Source organism: Mobula hypostoma, chromosome 8, assembly GCF_963921235.1.
Source record: "Mobula hypostoma chromosome 8, sMobHyp1.1, whole genome shotgun sequence".
Taxonomy (NCBI): domain Eukaryota; kingdom Metazoa; phylum Chordata; class Chondrichthyes; order Myliobatiformes; family Myliobatidae; genus Mobula; species Mobula hypostoma.
Genome location: NC_086104.1, coordinates 29,388,449 through 29,407,170, shown reverse-complemented (window position 1 = coordinate 29,407,170; position 18,722 = coordinate 29,388,449). Strand labels below are relative to the sequence as shown.

Here is an 18,722-nt window from a genome sequence, read left to right as displayed (position 1 = left end):
TGATCCAATTTTCCTCTCAGCCCCAATCTGCTGCCTTCTCCCTGTATCCCTTCACACCCTGACAAAACAGCTTTAATAGCTATTTATCAATAGCTTTGTCTTTTCTCCCTGGATTAAATTCACAGTGTGCTATTCTACTAAGTCAAATCCAAGAATGCCTACTGTTGTTGCTAGCACCGTTAATAGCAATATTTCATATAGGAGAGCAAATTACTCTCCTGTATCACAAAAGTTGTTTCAAAATACACTAAGATATTATCACCCTGTAGTGTTCAGTTCCATGCACAGCTTTTTGGTAAACCAAAGAAGTTACAGTTGTATGAACAATGACCTGGATAAGAGCCAGGCCATGCCTGATGGATGACAAGTAATACTCAAGCATGCCAAGGTGCATGGCATTGACCTTATCCAGTCAGAAAGAATTCGGCCATCTTACTTTGATATCCAGTGGCAATCCTCTTTCACATTGAACGGCAATGCCAAATTCCACTTCCACAATATCCTGCAGATCGCTATTGCGAAAACCTTAACTGTACTACAGGTAAAAAAAAGAGAAGACAAATTGAATATTCTGTATTAAATGATTTTTTAATAACTCCCCGAAACCTTTTCATTACTCAGGGTACCAATTATGATTACACTGCCCTTCGAATTTCATTGAATATTTGCAGCAGGACTTGGGCAAATTGAAGGAATGGGGAAAAAAGTAGCAGATGGAATACAGTATATGATAATGTGAAAGGAACAATAATGCAGACTATTATCTAAATGGAAAGAAAATTCAAAAATCAGAGGTACAGAGGGACTTGGGAGTCCTTGTGCAAGACTCCCAGAAGGTTAATTTGCAGGTTGAGTCTGTGGTAAAGAAGGAAAACACAATGTTGGTATTTATTTCAAGGAGAATAGAATATAAAAGCAAGGAGATAATGCTGAGGCTTTATAAGGCACTTGTCAGGCCACACTTGGAGTATTGCCAACAGTTTTGGGCACCATATCTCAGAAAAGATGTGTTGTCATTGGAGAGAGTCCAGAGGAGGATCACGAGGGTGATTCTGGGAATGAAGGGGTTAACACATGAGGAGTGTTTGGCAACTTTGGGCCTGTACTCACTGAAATTTAGAAGAATGTGGGGAAATCTCATTGAAACCTACTGAATGTTGAAAGGACTAGTTAGGGTGGATGTGGAGAGGATGTTCCCTACGGTGTGGGTATCCAGAGCTGGAGGGCACAGCCTCAAAATAGAGGGGTAACCTTTTAGAAAAGAGGTAAGGAGGAATTCTTTTAGCCAAAGAAGAGTGAATCTGTGAAATGCTCTGCTACAGACTGCAGTGGAGGCCAAGTCTGTGGGTATATTTAAGGCAGAAGTTGATCATTTCCTGATGTGTCAGGAAATCAAAGGATATGGTGAGAAGGCAGACGTATGGGGTTGAATGGGACCCGGGATCACCCATGATTATCAAATCTCACCTCATTCTCCAATGCTTTATGCTAAGGATTAAGTCCTAGCCTATTCAATCTTTCCCTATAACTCAGATCCTCATTTCCTTGTAAATTTTCTCTGCACGCTTTCAATTTTATTGACATCTTTCCTGTAAGTGAACAAATCTTCACACAATATTCCAAATTAGGCCTCTTCTCATTGTTACCATCAGGAACAAGATACAGAAGCCTGAAGGCACACACAGATCGATTCAGGAACAGCTTCTTCCTCTCTGCCATCCGACTTCTAATTGGACATTGATCCCATGGCAAAATATCTATTTATTCATCTGCCATTTCCTTATCCATAAGACCATAAGACAAAGGAGCAGAAGCCAGCCATTCGGCCCATTGAGTCTGCTTTGCCATTTTATCATGAGCTGATCCATTCTCCCATTCAGTCCCACTCCCCTGCCTTCTCACCATAACCTTTGATGCCCTGGCTACTCAGATACCTATCAATCTCTGCCTTAAATACACCCAATGACTTGGGCTCCACTGCCGCCCGTGGCAACAAATTCCATAGAGTCATCACCCTCTGGCTAAAAAAATTCCTTCGCATCTGTTTTGAATGGGCGCCCTTCAATCCTAAGTCATGCTCTCTCATACTAGACTCCCCCATCATGGGAAACAACTTTGCCACATCCACTCTGTCCATGCCTTTCAACATTCGAAATTTTTCTATGAGGTCTCCCCTCATTCTCCTAAACTCCAAGGAATACAGTCCAAGAGTGGACAAATGTTCCTCATATGTTAACCCTCTCATTCCCAGAGTCATTCTAGTGAATCTTCTCTGTACTCTCTCCATCGTCAGCACATCCTTTCTTAAATAAGGAGACCAAAACTGCCCACAGTACTCCAAGTGAGGTCTCACCAGTGCCTTATAGAGCCTCAACATCACATCCCTGCTCCTAAACTCTATTCCTCTAGAAATGAATGCCAACATTGCATTCGCCTTCTTCACCACTGACTCAACCTGGAAGTTAACCTTAAGGGTATCCTGCACGAGGACTCCCAAGTCTCGTTGCATCTCAGAACTTTGAATTCTCTCCTCATTTAAGTAATGGTCTGCCGTTTATTTCTTCTACCAAAGTGCATAACCATACACTTTCCAACATTGTATTTCATTTGCCACTTCTTTGCCCATTCTTCCAATCTATCCAAGTCTCTCTGCAGACTCTCTATTTCCTCAGCACTACCGGCCCCTCCACCTATCTTCGTATCATCAGCAAACTTAGCCACAAAGCCGTCTATTCCATAATCCAAATCGTTGATGTACAACGTAAAAAGAAGCGGCCCCAACACGGACCCTTGTGGAACACCACTGATAATCGGCAGCCAACCAGAATAGGATCCCTTTATTCCCACTCTCTGTTTCCTGCCAATCAGCCAATGCTCTATCCAGGTATGTAACTTCCCTGTAATTTCATGGGCTCTTATCTTGTTAAGTAGCCTCATGTGTGGCACCTTGTCAAAGGCCTTCTGAAAATCCAAATATACAACATCCACTGCATCTCCCTTGTCTAGCCTACTTGTAATTTCCTCAAAAAATTGTAATAGGTTTGTCAGGCAGGATTTTCCTTTAAGGAAACCATGCTGAGTTCTACCTATCTTGTCATATGCCTCCAGGTACTCTGTAACCTCATCCTTGACAATCGACTCCAACAACCTCCCAACCACCGATGTCAAGCTACCAGGTCTATAATTTCCTTTTTGCTTCCTAGTCCCCTTCTTAAATAGCGGAGTGACATTTGCAATCTTTCAGTCCTCCGAACCATGCCAGAATCTATCGACTTTTGAAAGATCATTGGTAATGCCTCCGCAATCTCCACAGCTACTTTCTTCAGAACACGAGGATGCATTCCATCTGGTCTGGGAGATTTATCTACCTTTAGACTATTCAGCTTCCTGAGTACTTTCTCTGTCGTAATTGTGACTGCGCACACTTCTCTTCCCTGCCACCCTTGAGTGTCCGGCGTACTGCTGATGTCTTCCTCAGTGAAGACTGATGCAAAATACTCGTTTAGTTCCTCCGCCATCTCCTTATCTCCCATTACAATTTCTCCAGCATCATTTTCTATTGGTCCTATATCTACTCCCACCTGTCTTTTATTCTTTATATACTTGAAAAAGCTTTTAGTATCCTCTTTGATATTATTTGCTAGCTTCCTTTCATAGTTCATCTTTTCCCTCTTAATGACCTTCTTAGTTTCCTTTTGTAAGCTTTTAAAAACTTCCCAATCCTCTGTCTTCCCACTAATTTTTGCTTCCTTATATGCCCTCTGCTTTGCTTTAACTTTGGCTTTAACTTCTCTAGTCAGCCACGGTTGCATCCTTTTTCCATTAGAAAATTTCTTCTTTTTTGGAATATACCTGTCTTACACCTTCCTCACTTCTCGCATAAACTCCAACCACTGCTGCTCTGCCGTCCTTCCCGCCAGTATCCCTTTCCAGTCAACTTTGGCCAGTTCCTCTCTCATGCCACTATAATTTCCTTTACTCCACTGAAATACTGACACATCAGATTTCAGCTTGTCTTTTTCAAATTTCACAGTGAACTCAATCATGTTATGATCACTGCCTCCTAAGGGTTCCCTCACTTCAATCTCTCTAATCATCTCCGGTTCATTACACAATACCCAATCCAATACAGCTGATCCCCTAGTGGGCTCAACAACAAGCTGTTCTAAAAAGCCATCTCACAGACATTCTACAAATTCTCTCTCTTGAGATCCAGTGCCGACCTGATTTTCCCAATCCACTCACATGTTAAAATCCCCCACAATTATCATAATACTGCCCTTCTGACAAGCATTTTCTATTTCCTGTTGTAATTTGTAGTCCAGATCACTACCATTTGGAGCCCATATATAACTGCCATCAGGGTCCTTTTACCCCTGCGATTTCTTAGCTCAACCCTTATCCCCCATTTCTACCTCTCCAACATCATTATCCAGTGGTCTGATATCTACTCTCACCTCTCTTTTACTCTTTTTATATCTGGAAAAAAATACTTTTGGTATCTTCTTTGATATTATTGGTTGGCATACCTTCATACCTTCATACTCCATCTTTTCCTTCTTTTTGTCTTTTTTAGTTGTCTTCTGTTGGTTTTTAAGCTTCCCAATCCTCTAACTTCCCACTAATTTTTGCTCTATTATATGCGATTTCTTTGGCTTTTATGTTGGCTTTGTTGTCCCTTGTCAGCTTCGGTTGCAACATCCTGCCTTTAGAATACTACTACTTCTTTGGAATGTATCTATCCTGCACCTTCCAAATTTCTCCCAGAAACTCCAGTTATTGCTAAAGTTGAATGTTCCCTTCTAATCAACTTTGGCCAGCTGTTCTCTCTATAATTCTAGTTACTCCACCATAATACAGAAACATCTGAGTTTAGATTCTCCCTCTCAAATTGCAGGGTGAAGTCTATCATATTATGACCACTGTCTCCTAAGAGTTTCTTTACCTTCAGGTCCCTAATTTAATCTGGTTGATTACACAGCACCAAATCCTGAATAACCATTCACCTCGTGGGCTCAACCACAAGCTGCTTTAAAAAGCCATCTCGTACTCATTCTAAAATTCTCTCTCTTAGGATCTAAAACTAACCTCATTTTCCCAATCTACCTGCATATTGAAATCCCCCATGACTATTATAGCATTATTCTTTTGATATGCATTTTCTACCTCCCATTGTAATTTGTAGTCCACATCCTGGCTACTGTTCGGAGGCCTGTATATAACTCCCACCAGGGTCTTTTTACTGTGCAGTTTCTTAACTCTAACCAAAAGTATTCTACATCCTCTGATCCGATGTCATCTTTCTCAGGATTAAATTTCATATTTTATCAACAGAGGCAACATACGCCATCTCTCTACCTGCCTGTCCTTTCGAAACAACATGTATCCTTGGATGTTAATTCCCAACGATAATCTTCTTTCAGCCATGACTCAGTGATGCCCACAAAATTTTTACCTACTAAGTTCTAGCTGCGCTACAAGATCGTCTACCTTATTCTCTATACTGCATACATTCAGATATAACACCTTCAGTCCGTATTCATCACCTTTTTTATTTTATTGCTATGTTACATTGTTTTTTATATTCTGAAATTCATGTGACTATTGGACTGTACTGTATATTGGTTTCCTTCAGTTTTTCAGTGTATCCTTTCTTGTGGAGGATTGGCAGTTGGGTGATCTGTTAAGTTTTGTGTGTGGGGGGTGGTGGAGTTGGGGGTTTGGTGCTACTGTCGCTGTTCTTTTCTGCATGCAAGGGGGTTGGGGATTGTTACTGTCACATTTTTCTGCAAGTGAGGGGATTGGGGACTGTTATTGCTATTTTTGCTGTGAGGGAGGGTGGTTTTGGGGGTCTGTGAGTTCTGTTTCTTTTCTTTCTTGTGCTGGTTGGTGGGGTTGGGGATTTGATGTATTTTCTTCCATCAGCACCCATGGTTTTTCTGTATTTCATGGCTATCTGGAGTAGACAAATATCAGAGTTGTATTTACATGCATACTTTTAATGAACCTCTCAACCTTTTTGAACTCATCCCACTGACTGCAATTTTGCCCTATCATCTGCCTGTCCTTCCTGACAGTCTCAACTGCACACTCCAGCTATTTGTATACCAACTTCCCCATCCCCTTGTCAAATTAGTTTAAACCCTCCCCAAAAGCCGTAGCAAGGCTGCCCACAAGGATAATGGTCTTCCTTGGGTTTAGGTCTGACCTATCCCTTTTGTAAAGGTCATACCTTCCCCATAAGAGATCCCAATGATCAAGAAATCTGAAGCCCTGCCCCCTGCACCAGTTCCTCAGCCATGCATTCATCTGCCAAATCTCCCTATTCTGATCCTTACTGATTTGTGGTACAGGTAGGAATCCAGAGATTACAACCCTGGCAGTTCTGCTTATTAGCTTTCTACCAACTCCCTATATATTCTCTTCAGTTCCTCATTCCTTTTTCAACCTATGTTATTGGTGCCAATATGTAACAAGATTTCAGGCTACTCACCCTCTCCCTTTAGAATGCCATGAACTTCAATCCAAGACAACACTAACCCAGACAACTGGGAGGCAACATACTATCCATCTCTTTCACATGGACAGAATCCTGTCTCTACTCCTCTAACTGTGAATCCTCTATAACTACTGCAGACCTTTTCTTACCCCCACCCCCCCACCACCCTTACCTTCAGAGCCACAGCACCAGACTCGTTGCCAGAGACCCAGTCACTGCGGCTTCGTCTGGTAGATTGTGTCTCACTGAACAGTGTCCAATACGATATTCTTATTATTGAGGGGAACACCCACAGGGGCACTTTTGCACTGGCTGCCTATTTCCTTTCCCTCTCCTGATAGTCACCCAGGTACTTGCTTTGTAAAACATAGAATATCTGTTGAAGCCCCTTGGGATTCTCCTTCACCTTGGCTGCTAGAGCAACCTCATGTCTTTTAGCGGTCCTGATTTCCTTTTTAAGTATTGTCTTGGATTTCTTATACTCCAAGTACCTCATTTGCTCCTTCCTGTCCACACCTGTGAGACATCTCCTTCTTTTTCTTAACCAGCGCCTTGATATCAGTTGAAAACCAAGGCTCCCTAAACCTGTTTGCTAGAGTGAGTTTTTTTGGGTAGATGATTCATTTACACTTAAATGACTTTGGCCACCAGACTTCTATTTGACAAAGTATTGTGGATTGAGTCCACAACAATGCGCTTCCTAAAAAGGTGTGAATACCAGATGCTTCTGGTGCTGTAGTTTGACCAGATGCTGTAGTTTCGAAGACAGTATTATCTATACTTTATAAATATTAATTGTCTTCTATGTTAGCACGTAAAATGCCAAATAAATGTATTGTGGATTTAACTTGCATTCCTAATGGCTGTGAATACCAACCCAGACATGTTGGCATTGGAAGAAAAGGATGAAGCCAGAAGGTGTAATGTTTGTAGGTAGCTTCAAAAGAAAGCATTGTCTATGCATTGTCTATCACTTTTTAAGTAGCGATTGCCTTTGTGTTTAGTATATAAATATCGAGCCCACATTGGGCTAGCAGACCTTTCAACCGAAAGCGTCTCCATCCGTATGATGCCTGCTGTACCTTCTTGTGTCGAATAAGGAAGCTGCTTTGTGTCTACCAGTGACTCTGTCTCTCCGGTGATTTCATCCATGCTACAATACTGTTAACCTTGCCTTTTATTCTGACCAGAACATACAAACTTTGTACTCTCAAAGCTTCGCTTTTCAAGTCCTTCCACTTGCCAAGTACACCTTTGCCAGAAAACAACCTTCCCAATCCACACTTGGACCTCTATGTACAGATTAAAGAAATTTTCCTGAACACATTTGACAAATTCTTTCCCATTCTGCCCTTTTGCAGTGTGGGTGTCCCAGTATATGGAATATATAGAAAGTTAAAATCACCCATGATCACAAACTTATGTTTCTTGCAACAGTCTGTGATCTCTCTATAAATTTGCTCCTCGAAATCATTCACAGTGTTGGGTGGCCTAAAAGAGAATTGCATTAAGGTGGTCATCCCTTTCTTACTCCTCAGTTGCATCCATGTAGCCTCAGTAGATGAGCTCTCCAGTCTGTGCTGTCTGACTGCTGCTGTTGACATTTTCCCTGACTAATGGTGCCACCCTCCCCCTTTAATCCCTCCCACTCTATTGTGCCTAAAGTAATGGAACCTTGGAACATTGAGCTGCCTGTCCTGCCCCTCCTGCAACCAAGTGTTACTAATGACTTAATTACTTGCTGCCCATTATGCCGTTGACATTTAGGGCAGCAGTGAAGGTCCTCCATCTCTGTCTGTCCTTGGCCATTTGATCTTCGACTTGGTGGTGTTCAGTGCTTCCTTCACTGTGCCCAGTAGCTTCCTCTTGGTTTTCACTGCTGTTCGCCATGCACATCTTGGGAGGAAACTTAGGAATACCATCACGCACAGATATAATAGGATTCGTCTTTGCTGTTTCCATAAGGTTTGTTTGACCAGTCAGGGTTGTTAACTCTGAGCTGAATCCCTGAGCCTGGAGAACCAATGGACCACTTTTCGTCTGGCCTCTACCCTTTGACCTGTTTGGCATGGGTAGTCCCCTCAGGACCGAAAGCATAAAGCCAACATAGCTCTCCTGGTCATTGTCCCACACAAGCTTCCAAATCATAATAATGTTGTGATCCTCTTGGAGGTTACTAATGACTACAATGTCATAACTCTACATGCTGATCCATGCCCTAAGCTCATCTTCCTTTCCTGTAACATTTCTTGCATTGTAGTGTTATTGTTCAGTCATCATTTTGGAATTGTTGGGAGCTGACCATTTTAGATTTGTAGCAGTTAAATGGACTAGTCTGATCCTAATTCCAATTTTATTTCGGTGGCCTGAGCTGGAAGCCCCAGCAGCTTCCCATGAAGCTGAAACCTGTGGGAGACATGATGAGGCCCAAAAGTGTCATTGTTATCAACTTTTAATATTTCCTTCAGCAACAAGAGCCACAAGTGCTCCCTGGGGTCCAATGAAGTCTTATTTTTCCTGTTTCATTCCTGTAGAATTAGATAGCATGCCTGCAGGGTTAGTGCTTTGTTCAGGGTGTCAGATGTGGGAATCCTGGGAGACCTCCAGCCTCCCTGATGGCCACATCTGTGCCAGGTGCACTGAGATGCAGCTCCTCAGAGACCGTGTTAGGGATCTGGAGCTGCAGCTTGATGACCTACTGCTTATCAGGGAAAGTGAAGAGGTGATAGACAGGAGCTACAGGGAGGTAGTCATCCCTAGGCTACAGGGGTCAGAAAACTGGGTCACTGTCAAGAGAGGGAAGGGAAATGCCCAGATAGTGGAGAGCACACCTGTGGCTGACCCCCTCAGCAACAAATATCTTGTTCTGGATGCTGTTGAGGGGGATGACCTGACAGGGGACGCCCACGGAGACCGGGTCTCTGGCACTGAGCCTGGCGCCGTTGTGCAGGAGAGAAGGAGGGAGAAGAGAAATGCAGTTGTCATAGGGGATTCCATAGTCAGGGGAATGGACAGGAGAATCTGTGAGCCTAATAGAGATACCCGCATGGTGTGCTGCCTCCCAGGTGCCAGGGTACGGGATGTCTCGGATCGGGTCCTGAATATTCGGAAGGGGGAAGGTGAGCAGCCAGTTGTCTTGGTATATGTTGGTACCAAAGACATAGATAGGACAAAGGAGGAGGTCCTGAATAGAGATTTCCAGGAGTTAGGAAGGAAGCTGAGAAGCAGGACCTCCAGGGTAGTAATCTCGGGATTGCTACCTGTGCCACGTGCTAGCAAGGGCAAGAATAGTAGGATCAGGCAGATGAATGCGTGGCTGAGAGACTGGTGCAGGGGGCAGGGCTTCAGATTCTTGGATAATTGGGATCTCTTCTGGGGGAAGTATGACCTGTTCAAAAAGGACAGGTTACACCTGAACCCGAAGGGGACCAATATCCTGGCAGGAAAGTTTAATAGAGCTGTTAGGGAGGGTTTAAACTAATTTGGCAGGGGGATGGGAACCGGAATGACAGAGCAGAGGAAGAGGAAAACAGAAATAAATCTAAGATAGCACTAAAGATGTCAGGAAAGACAGGCAGGTGATGGGGCAAATTTGTAGCCATTGGGATGAGTTGCAGTGCAATAAAGTTGCAGTGAAATCAAAGCGAAAAGTACCAAATACTGGTCTTAAGGTGTTATACTTAAATGCACTCAGCATAAGGAATAAGGTGGATGATCTTGTCGTACAGCTACAGATTGGCAGGTATGATATTGTGGCCATCACAGAGACCTGGCTAAAGGATGCATGTGTCTGGGAGCTGACCGTCCAAGGATACACGGTGTATCGGAAGGATAGGAAGGTAGGCAGAGGGGGAGGTGTGGCTTTAATGGTAAGAAATGATATTAAATCATTAGAAAGAGGTGATATAGGATCGGAAGGTGCAGAATCTTTATGGGTTGAGCTAAGAAATTGCAGGGGTAAAAGGACCCTGATGGCAGTTATTTATAAGCCTCCAAACAGCTGCAGGGATGTGGACTACAAATTACAACAGGAAATAGAAAAGGCTTGTCAGAAGGGCAGTGTTATGATAATTGTGGGGGATTTTAACATGCGAGTGGATTGGGAAAATCAGGTCGGCACTGGATCTCAAGAGAGAGAATTTGTAGAATGTCTGCGAGATGGCTTTTTAGAACAGCTTGTTGTTGAGCCCACTAGGGGATCGGCTGTACTGGATTGGGTATTGTGCAATGAACCAGAGGTGATTAGAGAGATTGAGGTGAAGGAACCCTTAGGAGGCAGTGATCATAACATGATTGAGTTCACTGTGAAATTTGAAAAAGAGAAGCCGAATTCTGATGTGTCGGTATTTCAGTAGAGTAAAGGAAATTACAGTGGCATGAGAGAGGAACTGGCCAAAGTTGACTGGAAAGGGACACTGGCGGGAAAGATGGCAGAGCAGCAGTGGCTGGAGATTATGTGAGAAGTGGGGAAGATGCAAAACAGGTATATTCCAAAAAAGAAGAAATTTTCTAATGGAAAAAGGATGCAACTGTGGTTGACAAGAGAAGTCAAAGCCAAACTTAAAGCAAAGGAGAGGGCATACAAAGAAGCAAAAATTAGTGGGAAGACAGAGGATTGGGAAGTTTTTAAAACCTTACAAAAGGAAACCAAGAAGGTCATTAAGAGGGAAAAGATAAACTATGAAAGGAAGCTAGCAAATAATATCAAAGAGGATACTAAAAGTTTTTTCAAGTATATAAAGAGTAAAAGACAGGTGAGAGTAGATATAGGACCGATAGAAAATGATGCTGGAGAAATTGTAATTGGAGATAGGGAGATGGCAGAGGAACTAAACGAGTATTTTGCATCAGTCTTCACTGAGGAAGACATCAGCAATATACCGGACATTCAAGGGTGGCAGGGAAGAGAAGTGTGCGCGGTCACAATTACGACAGAGAAAGTACTCAGGAAGCTAAATAGGCTAAAGGTAGATAAACCTCCCGGACCAGATGGAATGCACCCACGTGTTCTGAAGGAAGTAGCTGTGGAGATTGCGGAGGCATTAGCGCTGATCTTTCAAAAGTCAATAGATTCTGGCATGGTTCCGGAGGACTGGAAGATTGCAAATGTCACTCCGCTATTTAAGAAGGGGGCAAGGAAGCAAAAAGGAAATTATAGACCTGTTAGCTTGACATTGGCGGTTGGGAAGTTGTTGGAGTCGATTGTCAAGGATGAGTTTACAGAGTACCTGGAGGCATATGACAAGATAGGCAGAACTCAGCATGGATTCCTTAAAGGAAAATCCTGCCTGACAAACCTATTACAATTTTTTGAGGAAATTACCAGTAGGCTAGACAAGGGAGATGCAGTGGATGTTGTATATTTGGATTTTCAGAAGGCCTTTGACAAGGTGCCACACATGAGGCTACTTAACAAGATAAGAGCCCGTGGAATTATGGGAAAGTTACATACATGGATAGAGCGTTGGCTGATTGGCAGGGAACAGAGAGTGGGAATAAAGGGATCCTATTCTGGTTGGCTGCCGATTACCAGTGGTGTTCCACAGGGGTCCGTGTTGGGGCTGCTTCTTTTGACATTGTACACCAACGATTTGGATTATGGAATAGATGGCTTTGTGGCTAAGTTTGCTGATGATACGAAGATAGGTGGAGGGGCTGGTAGTGCTGAGGAAACGGAGAGTCTGCAGAGAGACTTGGATAGATTGGAAGAATGGGCAAAGAAGTGGCAAATGAAGTACAATGTTGGAAAGTGTATGGTTATGCACTTTGGCAGAAATAATAAACGGGCAGACTATTATTTAAAAGGGGAAAGAATTCAAAGTTTGGAGATGCAACAGGACTTGGGAGTCCTCATACAGGATACCCATAAGGTTAACCTCCAGGTTGAGTCAGTAGTGAAGAAGGCGAATGCAATGTTGGCATTCATTTCTAGAGGAATAGAGAATAGGAGCAGGGATGTGATGCTGAGGCTCTATAGGGCACAGGTGAAACCTCACTTGGAGTACTGTGGGCAGTTTTGGTCTCCTAATTTAAGAAAGGATGTGCTGACGTTGGAGAGGGTACAGAGAAGATTCACTAGAATGATTCCGGGAATGAGAGGGTTAACATATGAGGAACGTTTGTCCGCTCTTGGACTGTATTCCTTGGAGTTTAGAATAATGAGGGGAGACCTCATAGAAACATTTCGAATGTTGAAAGACATGGACAGAGTGGATGTGGCAAAGTTGTGTCCCATGATGGGGGAGTCTAGTACGAGAGGGCATGACTTAAGGATTGAAGGCGCCCATTCAGAACAGAAATGCGAAGAAATTTTTTTAGTCAGAGGGTGGTGAATCTATGGAATTTGTTGCCACAGGCAGCAGTGGAGGCCAAGTCATTGGGTGTATTTAAGGCAGAGATTGATAGGTATCTGAGTAGCCAGGGCATCAAAGGTTATGGTGAGAAGGCGGGGGAGTGGGACTAAATGGGAGAATGGATCAGCTCATAATAAAATGGCAGAGAGGACTCGATGGGCCGAATGGCCGACTTCTGCTCCTTTGTCTTATGGTCTTATGGTCTTCATACTGTTGAATTTTTGCCATCCACTCTGAGAGCTGGGAATCAGAATCAGGTTTAGTATCACTGACATATGCACTGACATATGCCATGAAATTTGTTGTTCTGCGGCAGCATTACAGTACAATACTGTAAATTACAATAAGTATATATTTAAAATAAATTCAGTAAGTACTGCAAAAAAAGCAAAAAAATAGTGAGGTAATGTGCATCGGTTAGTTCATCGTCGGTCCAGAAATATAATGGTGGAGAGTAGAAGCTGTTGCTAAAACTTTGAACGTGTGTCTTCAGGCTCCAGAAATGCCTGTTTGCAGACTGATCCACAGCTCCTGTCCCTAGCCACCACCACCAGCACCAAGTCTGAATGTTTTTTTTCTACTATTTCTCAGCAGCTTTCATTTCCCCAATAAGGAATTTGTTTCTCCTGCTGGATTGAGCCTTGCAAGTGAAATGCTGTCTTAGTTATTCAATTGGCATAGAAGAAGAGATGGACCAGATCAGTTATGATCATGTCAAACGGTGGGACAGGATTGTGGGCTGAGGAACCTATTCCTGCACCAATTTTCTTGTCGTCTTATGTTCTCACGAAGGATTAATTGTAATATTCATTTTCCGGGTTAAATGGGTCCTACGAAGCACTAATAGGGGGATTCGTGACTGAGGGGTTTGAAGATTTTACAGGAGGAATTTCAGAGCGGTATGAACTAAATAAAGCACCAAGCAATCTCTTTAAGATCATACAAAAGGCATTAAGAAGTGGGTCACTACTTGGCTGTTCTCTTGAAGTGAGTATCATCTTAATCCAGAGCTCATCATCCTTGGTTTACATTTTGGTTTAAAGTTTTTGCCAACTCCATATTATCATAAGACACAAAAGCAGAATTAGGCTATTAGGTCCATCATTTCTGCTTTGCAATTCCATCATGACTGATTTATTGTCCCTCTCAACCCCATTCTTCTGCCTTCTCCCTGTAACCGGATGTCTTTACTACTCAGGGAGGGGAGGGAACGTTGACTCAGACCATGAGAGGCCTGCGTCGGGCATTTTCATGCCTTACAAGGCACAGATTGGAAGTCTGTGTGGGGTGCCACTCCTCGCACAGACACTGAGCAATGCGTGGTTAAGTGCCTTGCTCAAGGACATAAACACGCTGCCACAGCTGAGGCTCGAACTAGCGACCTTCAGATCACTAGATGAATGCCTTAACCACTTGGCCACGTACTACTCAAGAACCTGTCAGCCTCCATTTTAAGTATACCCATTGACTTAGCCTCTATAGCAGTCTGTGGCAATGACTCCACAGATTCACCAACCTCTAGTTACAGGAATTCCTCCTCATCTTTGCGGTCAAGGGAGACGAAGGATTGCTTACAGGGCTGCTTTGAGTCGAAGGACTGGGCAATATTCAGGGCTTTATCTTTGAGTCTGAATGAATATGCCACGGTTGTCACTGACTTCACCAAGACCTGTGTGAATTAGTGTGTGCCTTCGACTACCCAAACCAGAAACCATGGATGAACCAGGAAATTTGTAGTCTGCTGAGAGCTAGATCTGTGGGATTCAAGATCGGTGATCCAGACCTATACAAGAAGTCTAGGTACAACCTACAGAAGTCTATTTTAAGGGCGAAAATGCAATTCCAATTCAGGTTAGAGACAGATTAGGAACTTGAGGAGAATTAGTATGCCACCAAAACACTCGCATATTTCTACAGATGTATCGTGGCGGGCATTCTAACTGGTTGCATCACCATCTGGTTTGGAGAGGCCACTGCACAGGCTCGGAAAAGGCTGCAGAAAGTTGTAAACTCAGTCAGCTCCATCATGGGCACGAGCCTCCCCAGCATCGAGGACACCTTCACAAGGTGATGCCTCAAAAAAGTGGCTTCCATCACTCTGGACCCCATCACCCAGGACATGCCCTCTTCTTATTATTACCATTGAGGAGGTGGTAGAGGAGCCTGAAGACTCATACTCAATGATTTTGGAACAGCTTGTTTCCCTCCAGTATCAGATTCCTGAATGGATAATGAACCCATGAACACTTTCTCAGTTTATTTTTACCCTCTCTTTTTGCACTACTTATTTACTTTAATTTTCTTTTTTATATATACTTTGTTGTAATTTATAGTTTGTATTATAATGTATAGCAATGTACCACTGCCACAAAACAGCAATTTTCATGACATAAGCCAGTGATATTAAACCTGATTCTGAATCTGATCCTAAAGGGTCATCCTTCTATTTTGAGGCTGTACCCGTGGTCCTAGACTCCCCCACCATAGGAAATATACTCTTCATATCCACTCTATCTAGGTCAGGGGTCCCCAACCTTTCTTGCATTGCGGACCAGTTTAATATTGACAATATTCTTGCGGACCGGCCGACCCGGGGGTGGGGGGAAGTAGGGTTGCCAAAGGACAAGAGTAGCAGTCAAATACGTTGTTCACCCTGAGAAAGACTACAATGACCATGAAGCCTTGCGCGGGCCCCAGTGCGCATGTGTGACCTGCGCATGTACGTGCCAATAAACAAATTTTTGGTGATTCTGTCCGGGGGGGGTGTTAATCATGACCGGAATATAGGTGATTAAGTGGCTAATACACTCAATTTCGTTTCTAAAAGGGTTTATCCAACGAATTTAATATTAAACACACAGCGCATATTTTTCTCGCATGAATATAGTGATGAGTCAATTATCAGGGTAGCTTGAAGTAAGTGTTGAATGAACTTCCAGTAGAAGTGGTAGAGGCAGGTTCAATATTATCATTTAAAAGAAAAATTGGGTAAGAATATGGACAGGAAAGGAATGGAGGGTTATGGGCTGAGTGCAGGTCGGTGGGAATAGGTGAGAGTAGCGTTCGGCACGGACGAGAAGGGCAGAGATGGCCTGTATCCGTGCTGTAATTGTTATATGGTTATGTAAGTCAATAGCATCATAACATTTTAAGTAACGTTTGGATTTTAAACACATAGCACATATTTTCCCCGTATGAACATATAAAATCATTGAAACACACCAATATCGCTGAATCAGTGGGAGCCCTGGGCTGAATACTTGTTTCCCTGCAACAAGACGGTCCGATCGAGGGGTGATGGGAGACAGCGATACTCGAAGGGGGTTCCTTATGTCCAGTCTATTCCGCAATTTAATTTTCGTTGCATTCATTGCAGAGATATGTTGGAAATGGAAGCAACGTTTTCAGTGCTTTCGTGGATATCTCAGGATATTCAGCCTTGACTTTAATCCAGAATGCCAGCAGAGATGTTATGTCAAACATACTTTTCAGCCCATCGTCATTTGCAAGCTCGAGGAGTTGATCTCCTTCCCGCACTGACTTGGATGACGTGCGGGTAATGACCCCGTGTGCATTCAAGCTCAACAGTGGCCGTGACTGGGAATGAGGAAAGGTGCCGCTGACTCATATCCCCAAATCATATCGTTTCCTCGTGGCCCGGTACCTGGGGACTCCTGATCTAGGCCTTTCAAGATCCAATAGGTTTCAGTGAGAACCCCCTCAGTCTTTGAAACTACAGCGTGGACAGGCCTAAAGCCATCAAATGCTCCTCATACTTAAACCCGTTCATTCCGGGAATCATTCTTGTGAACCTCCTTTGGACCCTCTCCAATTCCAGCACCTCCTTTCTTAGAGAAGTGGTCCAAAACTACTCACAATATTCCAAGTGTGGTCTGTCCAATGCCTTATAAAGTTTCAGCATTACATCTTTGCGTTTATATTCTAATCCTCTCAAAATGAATGCTAACATTACATTTGCCTTCCTTACCACTGACTCAACCTGCAAATTGATCTTCAGAGAATCCTGCATGAGATCTTTCCAGTTCCTTTGCACCTCTGATTTCTGAATTTTCTCCCCATTTAGAAAATGGTTTATGACTTTATTCCTTCTAGCAAAGTGCATGACCATACATTTCCCGACACTGTATTCCATCTGCTACATCTTTGCCCACTCTACTAATCTGTCCAAGTCCTTCTGCAGACTCCCTACTTCCTAAACACTGCCTGCCCTTCCACCTGTATTTGTATCATCTGCCAACTTGTCCATAAAATTCCGCCATCCAAATATTTGACATACAATGTACAAAGAAGTGGTCCCAACATCAACCCTTGCAGAACACCACTTGTCACCTGCAGTCAACCAGAAAAGGCCCCTGTTATTCCCACTCGATGCCAGTCAGCCAATCCTCTATCTAGTATCTTTCATGTAATACCACGGGCTCTTATTCTCATTTAGTTGCATCATGGGGTACCTTGCCAAAGGACTTCTGAAAATCCAAGCAAACAACATGCACTGATTCTCATTTGTCTTCAACAGATTTGTCAGGCAAGATTTCCCCTGAAGGAAACCATGGTGACCTTGGCCTATCTTATCATGTACCTCCAAGTACCCTGAAAGCTCATCCTTAATAATGGACTCCAACATCATCTCAACCACTGAAGTCAGGCTAACTAACTTATAATTTCCTTTTATTTGCCTCCCTCCCCTCTTAAAAAGTAGAGTGACTTTTGCAATTTTCCAGTCCTCTGGAACTTTCCCAGAATTTAGTGGTTCTTGAAAAATCATTAGTAATTCCTCCACAATCTCTTCAGCTACCTCTTTCAGGACCCTGAAGTGTTGTCCATCTTGTCCAGGTGAGTTGTCTACCTTTGCAAGCACCTCTCCTGAGTAATAGCAACTACACTCACTTCTGTCCCGAAACTGGAATTTTTGATATACTGCTGACATCTTCCACAGTGAAGACTGACACAAAATACTTATTATGTTTGTCTGCCATTTCTTCTTGTTCCATTACTTCCTCTGCAGCATCATTTTTCAGTAGTCTGATATATACTCTCGCCTCTCTTTTACTCTTTATATATCTGGAAAATACTTATGTTATCCTCTTTTATATTATTGGCTAGCTTGCCTCACATTTTTCTCCTTATTGCTTCTTTAGTTGCCTCCTGTTAGGTTTCTAGACTCTTCCCTATCTTCAATCTTCTCAGTAATTTTTGCTATATTCTATGCCCTCTCTTTTGCTTTTGTGCTGTTTTTGACTTCCTTTGTCAGCCATAGTTGCCTCATCCTCCCTGTAGAATACTACTTCAAGTCCTTTTGCACCATTGAGTTTTGAATTTTCTCCCCATTTAGAAAATAGTCTAACCTTTTATTTCTTCTACCAAAGTGCATGACCATATACTTCCTGACACTGTATTCTATCAGCCACTTCTTTGCCCACTCTCCTAATCAGTTTAAGTCCTTCTGTAGCCTCTCTACCTCCTCAAAACTACATGCCCATCCACTTGTTTTCATATCATCTACAAACTTTGCAACAAACCCATCAATCCATCGTTCAAGTCATTGACATATAACGTAAAAAGAAGTGGTCCCAACACAGACTGCTGTGGAACACCCCTAGTCACTGGCAGCCAACCAAAGAAAGCTCCTTTTATTCTCACACTTTGCCTCCTGCCAATCAGCCACTGCTTTATCCATGCTAGTATTTTTCCTGTAATACCATGGGCTCCTAGCTCGTTAAGCAGCCTCATGTATGGCACCTTGTCAAAGACTTTCTGAAAATCCAAGTACACAGCTCATCCTTTCTTAGATTGTTGTTGTTCCTCTCCGCACTGCCCCGCTCTACAAAAAAACCACAAGAGTTTTTAGG

At 43.0% G+C, this 18,722-nt stretch overlaps 1 protein-coding gene across 1 annotated transcript in view; it reads left to right on the top strand.

Annotated features, from left to right (window-relative positions):
- The window catches only part of LOC134351141 (calpain-2 catalytic subunit-like), a 100,605-nt gene that overhangs the window by 49,916 nt on the left and 31,967 nt on the right, over positions 1-18,722 (top strand). Inside the window, 2 exon segments of the mRNA XM_063057255.1 lie at positions 13,671-13,887; positions 15,371-15,380. Coding sequence (XP_062913325.1) covers positions 13,671-13,887; positions 15,371-15,380 — 227 coding nt within the window.